Genomic DNA, 14,363 nt, shown 5'->3' on the forward strand with positions numbered 1-14,363 from the left:
TAACCTTCTTCTCCTGTTTTAACTTTCAGTCAGTGCTACCTTGCTACATCGAAACTCTAAACTACCCATACCTTGTCATTGAGCACCAAGACACTTTTCAATATATAAATTCAGTGACCACTACTTCTTTTTTGGATTACTTTTAATACATGGTGCACCCATGGTTTGGGATTCACAGAGTACTGTGGGTGTTTTAAAGAGGGAGCACAGCAGGAGCTGCTTCATTTCAGGCCCCCCGTCTGTAAATTACTCTTCTGATGGTGAGACAGAAAGATGAGTACTTACTTTCTCAACTGAAATTGTTTTTATTCTGACTTTATTGTAAAGCCACCAGCAGAAGTATTTTATGTTTTTGGGTCTTCATAGTGTTTCTTTGGTCAGGTCAGTGTCTGCCTGATGAGAAGAACCCTGTGTGGCCCCAAACTGAAAGTTTTACAGTACAATCTGTCCATTCATTATGGCACCCTCATTACTGAACTTAGGTCACTAGTACTCTTGGGTGGGCAACTGGGATTTCCAGTTTATTTGTTTGACTGACTTCTTCTGTACATTTTAGCTGAACCCCAGAAAATATAAAAGACCTAAATAAATTCTGCTCCATAATCATTATTAAATTTTAAATGTATGTTTTATATTTTAAATGCAAGAAGTGTATGTACCTGAATTTGATTTAGTATAGCCTATATGCAGAACCTAAAACTAGGAGGGGGTAAAGCAGTGCAAGGATCTAATCCAAATGCATGGAATTGGTCAATACCTAAAAAACTAACTAAATTCGCTTAAATCAGGCACTGCATATGTCAAGTTGTTTTGGTTCAGTATTATAGCTTGTAACATACATCTAATTATTATTAAGCAATATTTTAGGTCACAATTGCCTCTCTGATGCAAAGGAACCTTGAATATAAACCTGAAATACAATAAATATTGAAGCACCAAAGAAAACACATATCAATTCTAAAAAACAGTTTATTGTACTCTATTTTTATGGATTTGTTTCTTTGATGCTTCTGGTGTACTTCACAGTTTCTATAAAATTAACCGGTAAGCCATATTAATCAATTAAAGCTTACATTTCTTCCTAAAAGATATCAAGAGCTTTTTCTTTTACTTAAATTTGCCAACTGGCAGCTCATTCTACTCCATCAACTGGCGTGAAATTGAGATGTCCACCATTGCCATAAAGCGTGCACAGGGCCTTCATTAAAAAAGCCTACAGCATGTGGACAGCCCTGGGATAGGATACATGAAAACTAGTGGGAAATAATGCAAAATAAGACACAAATATGGTAAGAATTAAAATGAAGCCTACAAGACATCCATATAGGTGTTAAGATCAAGTGTTTTCAATATGCTATTTTTTGGCTATTACCATTGGACCTTTGTTCATTATTGGATCATGCCAAAGTAATTTGGAAAGAGTTCAGGTGTCAGTCTATTTACACTCAGATGCACCCATACAATTGTATACTGTCCTCAAACACAACACCCAAACATCACACAAACAGGAACAAGGGATAACATTACAAACAAGATATATTCAAGTACTCTAGTTGTCATTTACATAGACAAATGCAAATGGGACATGAAAATCAAACACACGCTGCTTCAACAGCACAATAAATTTTTGTTTGGTATCCGATAAAAAGCCATTTTGAGTCCCTGCATGAGAGACTCTATATTGCAATATTGGGCTGAACATGGACTTCAGTAAAATATCACCCTAGCTCAATGTCACCATACATATATGTACACAAGCTATACAGGTATTTACAGTCTTTAATATAGATTTTATTCTTGAATAGTGCTGTAAGAAAATATTTTTCAGGCACAGTGAGTCCCTGCCCCATAGAGCTTACAATCTAATTTCTGGTGCCTGATGCACGTTAGTATAAAGTGACAAACATCATCAAGGGACTGATATGAGAATTTAACAAACTGCCATTGCTTGACTGATTCCTCAGCCTTCCTCTGAAATCTCTGTCTTCTGCTTTTGGAATCAGATGCTATTTGGAGCTTGACAAATTTGCACAATTATCAAAATTCTCCCAATTATTTTGGCACTGATCTTTCTAGTTGGCCATGAAGCACAGCCATTCCTAATATTAGGGAGAATAATTCAACTAATTGGTTCATAGACCCAGTTGTCAAGTAATTGCATGCATCTGTTTCCAGAAAGAGTCATTAGAAGTAAAATAACTCTTTAACTTGCAGAAAGACTGAGTGTATTACCTTAAAAACAAAGAAAATCCAACTGAAAATGTTCATTTTAACATTTTTGTCCAGAAGGCTAGAGAAGGCCTTTCCCTGATCCACAGACATCAGTTCTGTGATTGCTCATCTCAATTTTTGTTGGATGTAAAAAAAGTAAGGAAAGAAAGAAGGTGGGAGAAAAAAAAGAATGAATATCTCTTCATGAATATGGTCATCTTGAGCTCTGGTCCCCATTTGCTTCCCATTTTTAAAAAAGAAGCTTTCGCTGGTAGATCTTTGGTATTTTTAATTTTTTTTCATATAAATTTCATCTGACACTAAAGACGGACAAATACAAATTAAAAAAATGACAAAATAAAATAACAGATGTAGAAGACAAATAGTCACAAAAATAAACTCATGCCACTACTGTAAAAACTTAATGATCGGATATTGTAGGAACCCAGGTGTGGCAGATGTTGGAAAGTTGCTCAAGATGGCATATCACGCAATACGAGATCCGCTAATGGAAAACGTTATTCTGGAAAGAGACGAAGAAAGAGTAAATGGTATTCTGGGGAGCAAAACCGTAGATGTCAGAGAAAAGCAATTTTGTTGATTGAGAGCCAACGGGTAAGGCTTGTCTTCCCCAGTAAAAGGAAACCACTTGCCAAAGACAATAAGGCTCAACGTTTGTTGTGTCATCCTTCACATCCCTGAAGCAGCAACGGACAGAGGAAACAATATATATATAGGGAGAACTTTCTTTTCCCCCGCTTATTGTCTTGCAATTTGTCACACTGTGTTGTCAGGTCAAATGTTTTATGTTGTGAATAATACCTTACAGTACTAACTCCTATCATCTGTGCAAAACACGTCTAGCATCCCTGAAAGTAAATTCTCTAGAACTATATATTATTATTGGTATAGGTCTACAAAGTGGATTTAGTTTTACAGTTCTTTTTATGTGTTTTATATACAATCACCAATCGGTTGGACTTCAAAGTGAAAAATAGCATTAAGAGCTTTTATGAGGTTTGGATGATATATTAGCTATATATAGATCTATAATATATTTTTCATTTTTATAATGACAAATATAAACAGATTTCAAAGAGAAATTAAATAAGACATATACTGGGTTTACATTAAATCTGGGAACATATGATATCAAAATATAAGTATCTGTTCAGAAAAAGTAAATTAAATGCATCATAAAAATATAGCCTGAATGTCACAATATATTTTAATATAGTACCATTTTATCTGATATTTAGTCAGTAGGTGGAAGGGAAAATTGAATGTTTGAAGGTTATTAGAATGATCAGGCAACTCAAACCTAATATTTTATGTACTGATGTATAGGGAAATCATCCACTCAATCACACTATCCTTATTTGTTTATGGGTATATGGGGAAGGCTATCCACACAAAAAGACTAGAAAACATGGAGTCAACTTGTCTCTTGGTGTGATTCTGGTATGGTAAAGCATTCATAGTAAGAAAAACAAGACCATACTCATATAATCATCATATGGGCAAGGTCAGAAATCCCTATTTAATGTACAGCGCTGCGTAATATGTTGGCGCTATATAAATCCTGTTTATTAATAATAATAATAATAATAATAATAATAATAATGGGTGTAAAGATGGCTGATGCTGTTGTAAGTATGTCACTGACCATAACCCCCGAAATATCTTCACCATCATGGTACAACTGGTGCAGCACAACCCATAGAAACTGGGCTCATCTAGTCACATGTTGGCCCATTTTTGCCAAGTTACCAAGCACCGTTCATGGTGTTGTACAGGAATATCAATGTGCTTAATACCCCACCAGCCATTGGGATACCAGCCTATTTGCCTGGTGGGCTTGGCTAATGATGTTAAAGGAAATTTATAGTGAGATACAATGGGGGCAACTATTGCTAACCTCTCCTTTAAAAAATAAAAAGTCTGTAGACGTCATGATGACATAAAGGCTTACCACACTCTACAATCTAAGTATTTCACTCCTTTAGATCCACAGTATGTAATGCAAGGGTCTGCAAGACTGAATGCAAATGCAATTGGTGCCTAGGTAGGTATTCATATTATATACATTTATTAGATCGAAAATTGATTCAGCATCAGTCAAAACAGTGCAGTCCAAAGGTTGGATGCACATCCTCAGGCCTATAACCACAAGACATGTCACCAATGTTTGAGAATAGAGGTTTACATATAAAAAATGGGTAATTAATGCTACCCTTGCTGCCAGCCTAAGTGAATGGAATATAGCAAATACAAGACTGTTTTTGTGCTGTGACATTACCATCCAAAGAAATAGGGATGGAACTCATCTTAGTGTCTGTGTGGTTGCTAAAGTTTAAGCCTCCATACACTAATCTTTAAAACTCTAAATCTGAATATTTAAAGCATAATTCTACCTGTAAGAAAATGTTGCATTGTAAAACAGAGGAAACTAGAGACTGTACCTATGGACTGAATTACTAACAACTCCTGGCATGCAACACAACATTCTGTAGACCGCGATGAACTAAACAGGCAACAAGTGTCTATGGTTCCCAGGCAGCAGCAAGCGAAAAAATAAATGTTTCCTAGGACCAATTGGACTTATTAATAGCTTGGGGAAGTAAAAGAGGGCAAAATAGGTAATGAATATTTACATATCACATTGGTAATGGAATTAGCTTAAAAAGGACAACTCCAGCATTGTTTTACAGAACAATAGATGAAACCAAAATAAGAGGTAATAAAATAGCCATAATACAGCTACCTTGCATATTGGAAGACTTATCACACAGCATGCAATGATGTGTACTCATTTACAGCATCAGCATGATTTCATAAATATCTAGGTAGATAAATGGCTCCATAAATTGGGTTTACAAATGCAAATTAGTGTAAAAAAGAAAGTCATGCCTCCTGTGTGAAATGCAAAGGATATATTGTGGTAATGTCTTCCAGGCATGCCAGTAATGCTATTGCTGTCTATAGTTAATTCTTAGAGGTCAAAGTAGTTATTAAAAAACACTCTAAACCTACTGGCCAAGCCAGGTACTAAGGTGCTTAGTGTTTTCATTTTTACATAAATGATGAATATATATGTAACAGAAGGGACTCTATAAAAGAAAGATTTTATAGTGATTATATATATTTTATTTTTAACATGTATATAAACTTAAAACATGTTTTACTATTGCATACAGTTGGAAATGTTCAAGATCTCTGTTATATAGTTTTATTTTTGTATTTTTTGCTGTCTTTGTCCCATCCAAGAAGTTTCATTGACTTGTCCAGGAAATACAACTAGAAGCAAGTGTAGATTTCTCCAAAGCAAGGGGAAATCTCCCTATAGACAGCTGTCAACAGAACATATTTCACTACAGGAAGATTTCTATTTACCTGCTGTTCTTGTGACATTTTTTTTTTTTTTATCATTTTCAGTTTGAGTTTGAGACAAAGGTCACAAAACAAATAGAAAAGGTTATATGTTCAGCAGGAACCCAGACAGCAATAATAACATGTAATATGTTCTAAAAGGTCCCACTCAATCCAAAATTCCAAAAAAAATCCAAAAAAAAAGTGTATTTGTATACACTTATTCAACTTTACTGTGCATTTTAACAATTTATGGATCTAACTAAAAATGTGGCCTATATATTGTGACATTCAGTAAATGGTTTTGCAAGATCATTATAAAGGCAGCAGCTATGAAAGATGTCTGATACAGTCCTACCATCTTGCCCATTACTCAAAGTGGACAAGAATAAAATCAGTTACATAAGGCATGCTCTTGGGAAGAGATATCATAAAAGGAACTTCCCAATATTCTGATATAAAGGTGCAACAGCCCCCTCTCTTTTGCCTCTTCATTAAGCGCCAATGTCCCATGTTCTGACACAAATGACTTCCTTTATGCATTGGCTCTTCTCCTGCTCCGTCAAAGTGATATGTGCAAAATATCTTTGAGATAGAAACCACATAGAAACTGATATTTAGTAGAGACAGGATAAAACTGGACCAATCAAATGTTTTCTGCAGCCTACTTTCAGCTGCCATTGGAACATGCATTTGGAAACAGTTCTTTACTCCCCAGGAACATGCTGGTCATCTATATGTTGATAATACCCTAAAACAAACTCAATTAGAACTTTAGGTTCTAGGCAACTTGGAAACTTTAAGAAAGGGGTATAACTTTTCTGTTGAATTTTTGATATTTCACAGGTAGTCCTAGCTGGATCCAAATATGTCCCTCTCCGACTCTGGAGACTGGGGTCGTGATATTTCAAAGATCTCATGGGGTGACTGGGAGCATCTTCTCGAAGCTAATATCCTTAGAATCTCGGCAAGCTGTTTTTCAATATTGGTCATTTTTGAGTTCAAGGCTTTAATGTCTTCCTTTAACTCATGCTTTACCTCTAACACTGTAGCTTGGATAGTCTGTTCTGGAATGGGATAAAAAGTGTGTTTAACCTCTGTCTGTACAGGACTTCGATCTTGGGGGCTTCTAGTCTCCCCAACACTGTCTAAGCGTAAGTCACTTTTTGTAATGCCACTGTCACATGAATCTGTCTTCTTTAAAGTAGCCTCCCCTGAGGGTTTAGTTCTGTCAGGCAGTATTTCCATAGACTCTGCCTTAGCCACCTTGTTCCAATCTTCCCCTTTCCCACATGCATCTCTAAACCTGGCCCACCCTTTCCTTTTCACTAACTCCCCAGCCACTTTAACTCCAGCCGTATCAGATACTGGAGCGTGTAGCTTGGCACGGTCTGATACTCCAGAAGTGGACGCTGCCTGGAATGATGTTGGCGTGGCAGGACTTTCTGTGACCGTAACCAGGCTGGCTTTTATGGTGTTTCGCATGGAATGTTCCACCAGTATATTTCCTTTTTCAATGTCATTGGGATCTCTTCCTCTCTCTGCTGCAAGGCGGGCTTCTTTCTGCTGGCGGAATCTCTGGAAGAGTCGCCGGACTGGGTGGTCGGGTGGGAGTATCAATGGTGCTTCATTTTTGCTTTTCATCCATTCCTCTTCTTCTCTTTTCACATCACTGATCTTCCGGAACACTATCTGAAAAACAAAGTATATCAGTCACTGACACATTTAATATTTGTTCTTTAAAATTTGTTTTTTTTTTGGTTTGAAGTAAGGAGTAGAGGATATATTAAGGCATATACACACAACAATGAATAGGAAAGCCCAAAGAAGTCTTTCTTAACCTGGGTCATGTGGAGCCCTGGAGTCCCTCTATAGTTTGCCAGAGGTTCCTGAAACAATAAGCAATTTATATCTCTCAGATATGGACTCATAGATAGGAGTGATCTTTTTAGCCATCGTTATAAAAGGGCTTTTTTTTCCCACTTACCACCAATATAGGGGCATTTTTTCCACTGACCAACAGTGTAAGTGGTGTTCTTTCCAATAACTGTCAGTGTAATAGACCTTTCTTTCTAGTGACAACCAGTGAAAAAGTGCCTTTTCCCCCCTGTAAACACCCTACACTATGCAGAGTGGCTGAGTAAAAATTAGGGTGGTCATTCTTTTATAGTCCACCAATGTAGACAAGGTCCTTCTTTGCTCATCATCAATATAAGGGAGCTTTTGTTAATTGACCTTATATTTAAGGGTTCATATTACTTCACTGACAACCAATGTAAAGGGATATCTCCTCACTGACCACTACAGTTTTGTCTGCAGTTCTGTTCTGGTCTTTATTTTTCTTTATTTGCACTATTATTGAACATAATTTTGTTGTATAGAGCAAGCTTGGGTGTCAGACACTTTGATCAACTGTTGATCTTTACCTTTTTGTACATGGGAAACCCCTTGAAATAACTGAACCCCAGCTTTAATTACTTTATACTGAGTATATATAATGCTCACAGTATACTTGTGTGGTGGTCAATAGGAAGAATACCTCCTACATTGCTGGCCATTGGGAGAAATGTTACTCTTACAGATAGCCAAAAAGATAACTGGGGGCCATTAAAGCTAACCTGAGGGACTCAAATGGCTCGTAGTTCAATGAATCCCTAACAACCCCTGGAGGAACCATAGGGTTCCACAGAACCCTGGTTTAGATACAATGCTTTAATCCATATTCCCCTGATTAATTTCCCTATGCCAAATAATTGTTTAAGCTAATGTACCCTGAACTGTAGTTTTAATAATTATTTAGTTTTAGTTCTTAGTCTTGGTTCCTTGAGACCTGAAAGTTATTTCAAGGGTTCCTCCACATTAAAAAGGATGAGAAAGGCTGCTCTTCTTCTTTCTGCACCAAAGTCTGCAGCATTAACATCTGGACTCTAGATCTGCATACTTTTTACAGGTCAGTGACTCAGAAAGCATTGTAGTCTGAGGATTAGCATTGCAGCCTGATAACATTCATTTTCTGATGAAGAGGTTCATATTGGTTCTCAGTGGTTTCATTTTTTTACACCTTCCTTTGTAAAGTTCAGACACAACAAGTATTCTGTTCCCTATTTATACCGGACATAAATATGAGTAGTCAGGGAAGCACACAGAGGCAAACCTTAGCAGATAGTGCTGAAGGTTTTATTTCCCATGATGCTAGGGAAAGGGTCATCCATGTTCACTATTAATGAGTTTGTTCTATTGTTAGATTACAATAGTGGAGCTATGTTTCCCACAAGGAAAATTTGTAAGATCAGACTCAGCAATAATGTTACAGTCCCAGTATTAGGCATTTTCATAGACTTTTCTTGGACACTTTTTCTTAGCAGAGTTTTTACTATATCATGATGTTAATGGAAAAAAAAAAGACGAAAAAACAATTGTCAAAAAAAAAAAAAAAAAAAGAATTGCAAATAAAGGAGCATGGACACAAAAGATTGTCCAGTGGAGATCACAGCATATTAACTAGCTTTTTGTATGACTGTCCTATGAGCAATTAATGTTTTTAAACTGATATTTTAAATGTAAAATAAAAATATTAAAATAATAATAATTAAATATCCAACAGTATGTATTTTACCCATTTATTTACAATAATAATTTTACAAATAAATAGCAATTGCTGGATGTTCCTAGGACATTGGTAAATTTTCAGTATTGTACAGACAACTAAGCAGAAACTGTTTGCTTTCAGACTGTCTCTTTGAAATCTAAGGTCTGTATTGAGCTGTATAATGCATAGGGAAACGGGGGATAGAGATGAAGAAGTCACTTTTTGTTTGAGTAGTCTGAGCTTGAGCTACTGAACTTTAGAAATTGCCTTTCTTTAAGTGGAAAGATTAGACTGCAGGCAAAAATAAAATATTCAGATGCAACTTTTCATAATAACCTGGGTAAATAACAAAAAAAGCAATATTATCATTTTTATCTTGTATCTTTCTTTTCTTATCTTTTATTTCTCTTTTAGTTTTAAACATATCTATAAAGACAAAAAAAATGCAAAAACATCATACCTTTATGTAAATGAATTATTTTTTGCTATTTGTTTGATCCCTAAAGGGTATTTTCAATAAGAACATAATGTGAGTAATTGTAGAACTTACATGAAAGTACATTTTGATTTAAATCAAACATTTTTCTGTGCTTTTCTACATATGTTCTTTAGTGCTAACTGTTTCTGTGCAATCACCCAGTCTTTGTACACAACAACCACTTAGATAAAAACTGATTAGTTATTACTGATTGAGTTAAGAATCTTTACTAAATCCTCAATAAATTGTTGAATATTTACTTAATTCATTACATGAAAAGCTAATTCCTGTTTATACTTCACCTGCACAAATTTGGGTATCCAATTGAACAGACATTACCCATTCAAATGATTAGGTAATGGAAAGCAATATTTACACCATGTATTGAGTGAAGATATTAACCTAAATCCTACAATACTTAAAATTTAAATCCTACAATCAGGGGGGCGGACATAGGTAGATGCAAACGGTCCCTCCTCAGCCAACCAAGGCCCCCACAGCCAGGGCCGAACCTGCAGCATTATTTGCAATGCAGAAGTGGCTGGGGGCCCCCAAGCCAGTTCTGCACAGAAGCCCAATGTTGACTATAGCTTATCTATTAAAAAATGCTATAGTTATCCTATAAAGTTAATCCATGGTTTGTGCATATTATTACAACATAATAATGATATTATTATGTTAAAATTCATATGATAATGTAGTGATTGGGGTAAAATATGTGCCACTGTTTCCATACTGAGCTGCACATACTGACTTCTTTTTTACTACGTAGCCTTTGTTTGGCTGATGAGAGCAAAGAAATAAATCACAGAAGCCAACACTGTGTAAGTTGCCGTTCCCCAATACAAACCTATTTTCCATTACGTTTATTTTTAGTGACAAACAAGTTACTTTATAAATAATGAATGCACCTCCTCCCCTATAAGAATTTTCATCTTTCTGCAGTAAATATATGCAGCAAAAAAAATATATGGGTGAATAATCTACACATCCAAAAGCTGGAGTCATTTCATGTGCCTTTTATCCAGTTACAATTGTGATATGAGATTATCATCATCCTCCAATTTGCATACAAATGATGTATCGAGGCCAGACCTCTCGCTTGTACTCATGTTAATAGAGTGATTAGGCTTCATTTACAGTACATAACCCTGGGGAGAAGACTGATCGACATTCTTCACGTTACAGTGCCGAATGGCCGGGGAAGCAGCATTTCCAACAGAGTAAAAGTTGTTGAGTAAATGCTGAGACCTCTAGTTCTTTGGCATCACAATTATAGGGGGTGCTGTTGTTGTCTTGTTGAAAAGGTCCAGGATATAGGCCTGTCCTCCATTACTGCCATTGTTGAAACAAGCATGGAAATTAGGAATTTCTTTTTTAACCTGTTGCACATTTGTTGCAATACCAGGTATAAGAGACATTTGTTCCCTGGTCTCCACCAGGGGCATGTGTGATAGCGTGACAACGTAGGAGCACAGTTAGGAGACAGGGTAGACTATTATTGCCCTATACCACCAAGTGCCTTCATGGCATGATCACCAAGCCAGTACAAATTTTACAGTGCATTTTAGGCCCTTAAGGACGGCAAAACCTTTAAGCCAGTTAAGATCATTGATAGCAAAGTGAAATAATTCATACTTATCTTTTACATTCTCCCTTGATAACTCAGCCACTTCATTGTGTAATTTTCTGTGTTGATTCCTGAGCCCTAAAAACAATCCCACACCCCCACCCATGCCTGGTGATTGGCCACTCATGTACCCAAAACTGTATTGCCGGAAGAACAGGAAAAAGTCACGTTCTCATGCCTTGATGTCTCATGGGTAAACGTGGTGGCACAACAGCAATTGGAAGATACATATAAATCCAAGAGGGTCCTTCTATCCAGTGAACCCTAATACTTTACTCTCACTGGCCAATGTGCAGGTGTGCTCTCAGCAAACTATAAGAAAAGTGTGTTTGTATTTTATGCAGGACAGAAATATTGAGGTTTACTGCATATCAGTGTTTCTCAGCCTGAGTTCCACCTCCTTTCAAGTCAGTTTAAGTGACACCAATAATCTTTTGGCTATCTATATGGGTGACATTCTTCCCTTTGGCCAGCAATGTAAGAGACATTCTTCTTGACCACCACCCTAATGTACTGTGAGCTGTGGATATAATAATTATAGAAGAAGTTCCCTGAAGACCCTAACATTTTTTCAAGGGTCCCCTATGTAAAAAGGTTGGGAAGGCTGCGGTATAATACATAGTAGACCTGTTTATTTCTTAACAAATCTTGAATATTATGGCAGTCATAAATGCAATATGTTTAAGGTTGAAGATACATTTACCTTTCTAGAATGCCAAACTTACTGGACACTTAAAAGCAATTCTAGATATAACGGAAATTAATAAATCCATTCTGTAGTGTAAACATCCTAACTTGTTACCCAAGAAAGGGAAGTACATTGATCACTGATTCAGCACTGGGATCATTTTAATGTGCGGTCCTTATTTCGTCGGCTAGCTAATAATCTAATATCTGAAGCTCCTTTGCCGTTTCATCACTTGGCCTGAAAACACACAATTACGGCCATAATGGGCTTCTTTCCCTGGAGATCAAGAGAAAGAATAACCTTGTCTAACATGCAACCTGTGCTCCTGCATTGCCGAGTCCATGTTGCTTTCACTGATAATAGGTGACTGGCACCATCCTTATTACCCTGCTTTAGCAATTAATGAGCTGTTGGTTTAGATGAGCAGACGAGACGAGACGCTTATCTTATAGAAACAAGAGAACCCTACAATGTTATGGCTGGACACAGACAATAGGCTGGATTTGGATAATAAAGGTGTAATAATAAAGCAGTGAGTGTGACTTTGATCAAACATTCTCTGCAGGTCAATCTTCCAAATGCCCTTGACTGATTCATCATCAAAAAATCTTTGAAGAAAATCACATTCAATGTTTTTGTAATCCTAACTATGTTAGAATTCACTATCTAGCCTTGATTTACTAAAATTATTTATGTTGTTCAGTTACCAAGCTAAATTAACATCTTACAAGGGATAATGTACTTATCCTAGAGAATGTGGTGATAGTTCACTTTGAACAAAGAATGCCCAATAACGAGCAAGATGATTGGAAGATTGAAGTCAGCAGAGCTTCATCTAATTTACTAAGCTAAGTGAAATTCCCTCTGCAAAGGGATAATTCACTTTGCTATGTGAACAGCGTGTTGTCCTTCAGTAAATCAACTGTTCTGTGTAAATTGTGAAATAATGGGAATCTCATTTTCATTGGCCTGACTATGCTAATAAAGGAGTGCAAACTGGAATAAAACTATAGAACTCTGAGACAAATGTAAATGTTCTTAAGGTCAAAATGAAAAATTAGAGATTTAAAGTCTAAATTTTGGTAAATTTAGAGACATAATACAGGTCCCCCATCCCCCACACTGCAAAGTTTCTTAGCTCCAATGGGGTATAGTTAAGCAGTAATCCTATATTATTTATTCCTCCAGTCATAGTTATAGCAATAACTGCTCACAATGTAATGCAGGCTTTCCCAAAATGTTTAACTCTAATAAAATGTTTATAAACCAGGGTTCCTCCAGAGGTTGCTGAGGGTTCCTTTGGCAATGAACAATTTAGACCTCACAGGTTGGTTTTACTAAAACCAATGATCTATTTGGCTATCTGTAAGGATGACATTCTTCCCACTGACCACCACACTAATGTACTGTGAGATGTGGATATATTCATTTTAGAATATAAATATATTTTATCAGAGTTAGTGTTAGGAATGACCTCTGTTGTCAGAATCCCACCTATACAGACACCTAAGAAGAATAATGGTGTCATGCCACTGATTCTGCTAAGGTGTGTGCTTAAGGAACTGATGGCCAACTCTGGAAGAAAATAGCTGATCTAATGGGCCTGAATAATTAAAGCTCTCCAAAACTGGAGAAGATAGACTATCATGGAAGGACCTGGGTGATCCAGCTACGTAAATTGGCTTTAGCCTTCAATGTTCCAAAGTGAGATTGCTAGCCACTAAGCCACAATTCTTCCAGTGGTTTATTTACCACAAAGTTCATTGTTTGGGGTTTAAATACACTTTAATATGCTAACACAATGATTATTATAGAGGTCACATTTGAGCCGCCCATCCCATATCTTCATGGCTGCTAGCCATCACCATAGACCAGTAGTGTCAAACTCTGGCCCGCAATGTCCTTCTTTTTGGCCTCCAAAGGAATCCTAAATATGAATTGCAGCTGCCCCGCTGCTGCATTGAAATAGCGCCGCTACTACGATTCCCGACATCACTCGCATCTTTAGACCAGCAGCCTCTCTGCCTATGTGTGGCCCCGCATTGGACTGTTTGATAGACGCACGGAATTGTAGTAGCGGTGCTATTTCAGTAAAGAGGGAGTTCTAGCCACTCATAACAATAAGCCTTGGAATGGACTGTTTTCTTAAAGCAGGAATTGTAGTAGCGGTGCTATTTCTGTGAAGAGGGAGTTCCAGCCACTCATAACATTAAGCCCCACATTGGACTGTTTTCTTGATGCGGGAATTGTAGTAGCGGTGCTATTTCAGTTTCAAGTTTGGCCCACGACTTTGTCTAAGTTTTTAATTTTGGCCCACTGTGTATCTGAGTTTGACACCCCTGCCATAGACAATATAATTTTGTTATATGAACATATAACATGCCCAAACCCTGATACT

General features: G+C 36.8%; 1 protein-coding gene across 1 annotated transcript in view; it reads right to left on the reverse strand.

Moving 5' to 3' along the window:
• Window positions 1-1,149: 1,149 nt before the first annotated feature.
• The window catches only part of KCNH1 (potassium voltage-gated channel subfamily H member 1), a 221,179-nt gene continuing 207,965 nt past the window's right edge, over window positions 1,150-14,363 (reverse strand). The window contains exon 11 of the mRNA XM_072409818.1: window positions 1,150-7,272. Coding sequence (XP_072265919.1) covers window positions 6,433-7,272 — 840 coding nt within the window. The 3' untranslated portion in view covers window positions 1,150-6,432. The remainder of the gene's footprint in view (window positions 7,273-14,363) is intronic.

Source organism: Pyxicephalus adspersus, chromosome 4 (genome assembly GCF_032062135.1).
Source record: "Pyxicephalus adspersus chromosome 4, UCB_Pads_2.0, whole genome shotgun sequence".
NCBI lineage: Eukaryota > Metazoa > Chordata > Amphibia > Anura > Pyxicephalidae > Pyxicephalus > Pyxicephalus adspersus.